General features: G+C 32.9%; 1 protein-coding gene across 1 annotated transcript in view; it reads right to left on the bottom strand.

Moving 5' to 3' along the window:
* KIF11 (kinesin family member 11) overlaps positions 1–1,332 on the bottom strand; it is a 67,140-nt gene that overhangs the window by 22,631 nt on the left and 43,177 nt on the right. The window contains exon 17 of the mRNA XM_007951264.1: positions 735–841. Within this exon, the coding sequence (XP_007949455.1) occupies positions 735–841 (107 nt within the window). The remainder of the gene's footprint in view (positions 1–734; positions 842–1,332) is intronic.

Genomic DNA, 1,332 nt, shown 5'->3' with positions numbered 1-1,332 from the left:
GTTTGTCTCCCTTAGCTGTTGGAAACCCCTCCAACCACCCTTACCTGGATCCCTGTGGCTAACTCCTCAATCTGTTCCAGTCCCCTTTGCCTTTCCTGTCCTCTCCCTGCTTCTTGCCTTGCTACTTGTGGGGGGTGGCCTGGGTTCCCTCTCCTCACCTGGTTCTCTGCAGTTGACTCTTCATAAAGAACTCTCAGTAAATAATAATAAGACAAATAGCCCAATAGACAACTGGGCTTTAAAAAAAAAAAACACAAGGCCATGAAAGACAAAGAACCTTTCCAGATTAAGGGAAACTCAAGATATATGACAATTAAATGCAATGTGTGGTCTTGTATTAAATCTTGAGTCAAGAGAAAATCTTTTTCTTCTGCTATAAAGAACATTAGTGAGACCACTGGCAAAATTTGAATTAGGTCTACATATTAGACAATAATAGTTATCCATCATGATTTTCTAATTTAAACAATTATACTATGTTTATAAAAGAAAATAACCTTGGTTCTAGTGTTTACTAGATATAAAATATTTAGGACAAAGGGAATATTATGTCTATAAATTACTCTCAGCTGTTCTGAAAAGAAATATATAGGTAGATGATATATATAAAGAAGAGAGAGAGGAGGAGGTGAATTTTAAAGGAACATAATAAAATGTTATCAAAGTTGAAAGTAGTTATGTTGAAATAATTTCAAACTTACAGAAAAGTGAAAGAGAATATAAAAATAGCTTACTGCTCTGTATTTTCTTGGATATTACTGAGTGGTTTCTGGATGTTTTCACACTTTTCCTCCAAAGCACAGAATCTCTCTGCCCAAAGATTGATTAATTGACAAAGTTCCTGTAAGAAAGTAGCAGGAAGGGGGAAGAGACTTGAAATCATGATACTTCAACTTTTTTCTATATATGACTGATAACATTAAGTGTTTCTCACAGGTGAGAATAATACAAATTCCTGACAAGAACTTTAACTCTCTCTCTATCCCATATAGGAAAGCAGTGGTAGTGATATTGAAAGGATAATATTAGAAGGATTTTTAAAAAGTAAATAATCAGCAAACTTCGTAATTTTAACTGTATAAATTATATTCAATTTAAGTAAAAATTAATCAAGCACACCAAAATGTCACATTATGTTTGAGAATTGCATTGGCAGATATATAAACTTGCTTCTTCACTGATAATACTACTGGAAGGGACAATTAGCACTGATAATCTAAGGGTCAAACAATCCAAAAATAATATCAATTACTGCAGCTGAAATGAACAGAACCTAGTTTGAGCATATTAATAAAATGTAAATATGTGTGTGTGTGTATATATATATATATA

This window comes from Orycteropus afer, unplaced genomic scaffold, assembly GCF_000298275.1.
Source record: "Orycteropus afer afer isolate SDZICR_OR568_19922 unplaced genomic scaffold, OryAfe1.0 scaffold00293, whole genome shotgun sequence".
NCBI lineage: Eukaryota > Metazoa > Chordata > Mammalia > Tubulidentata > Orycteropodidae > Orycteropus > Orycteropus afer.
Note: the sequence above shows the minus strand (reverse complement) of the source record. Positions and strands in the feature narration are given on the sequence as shown.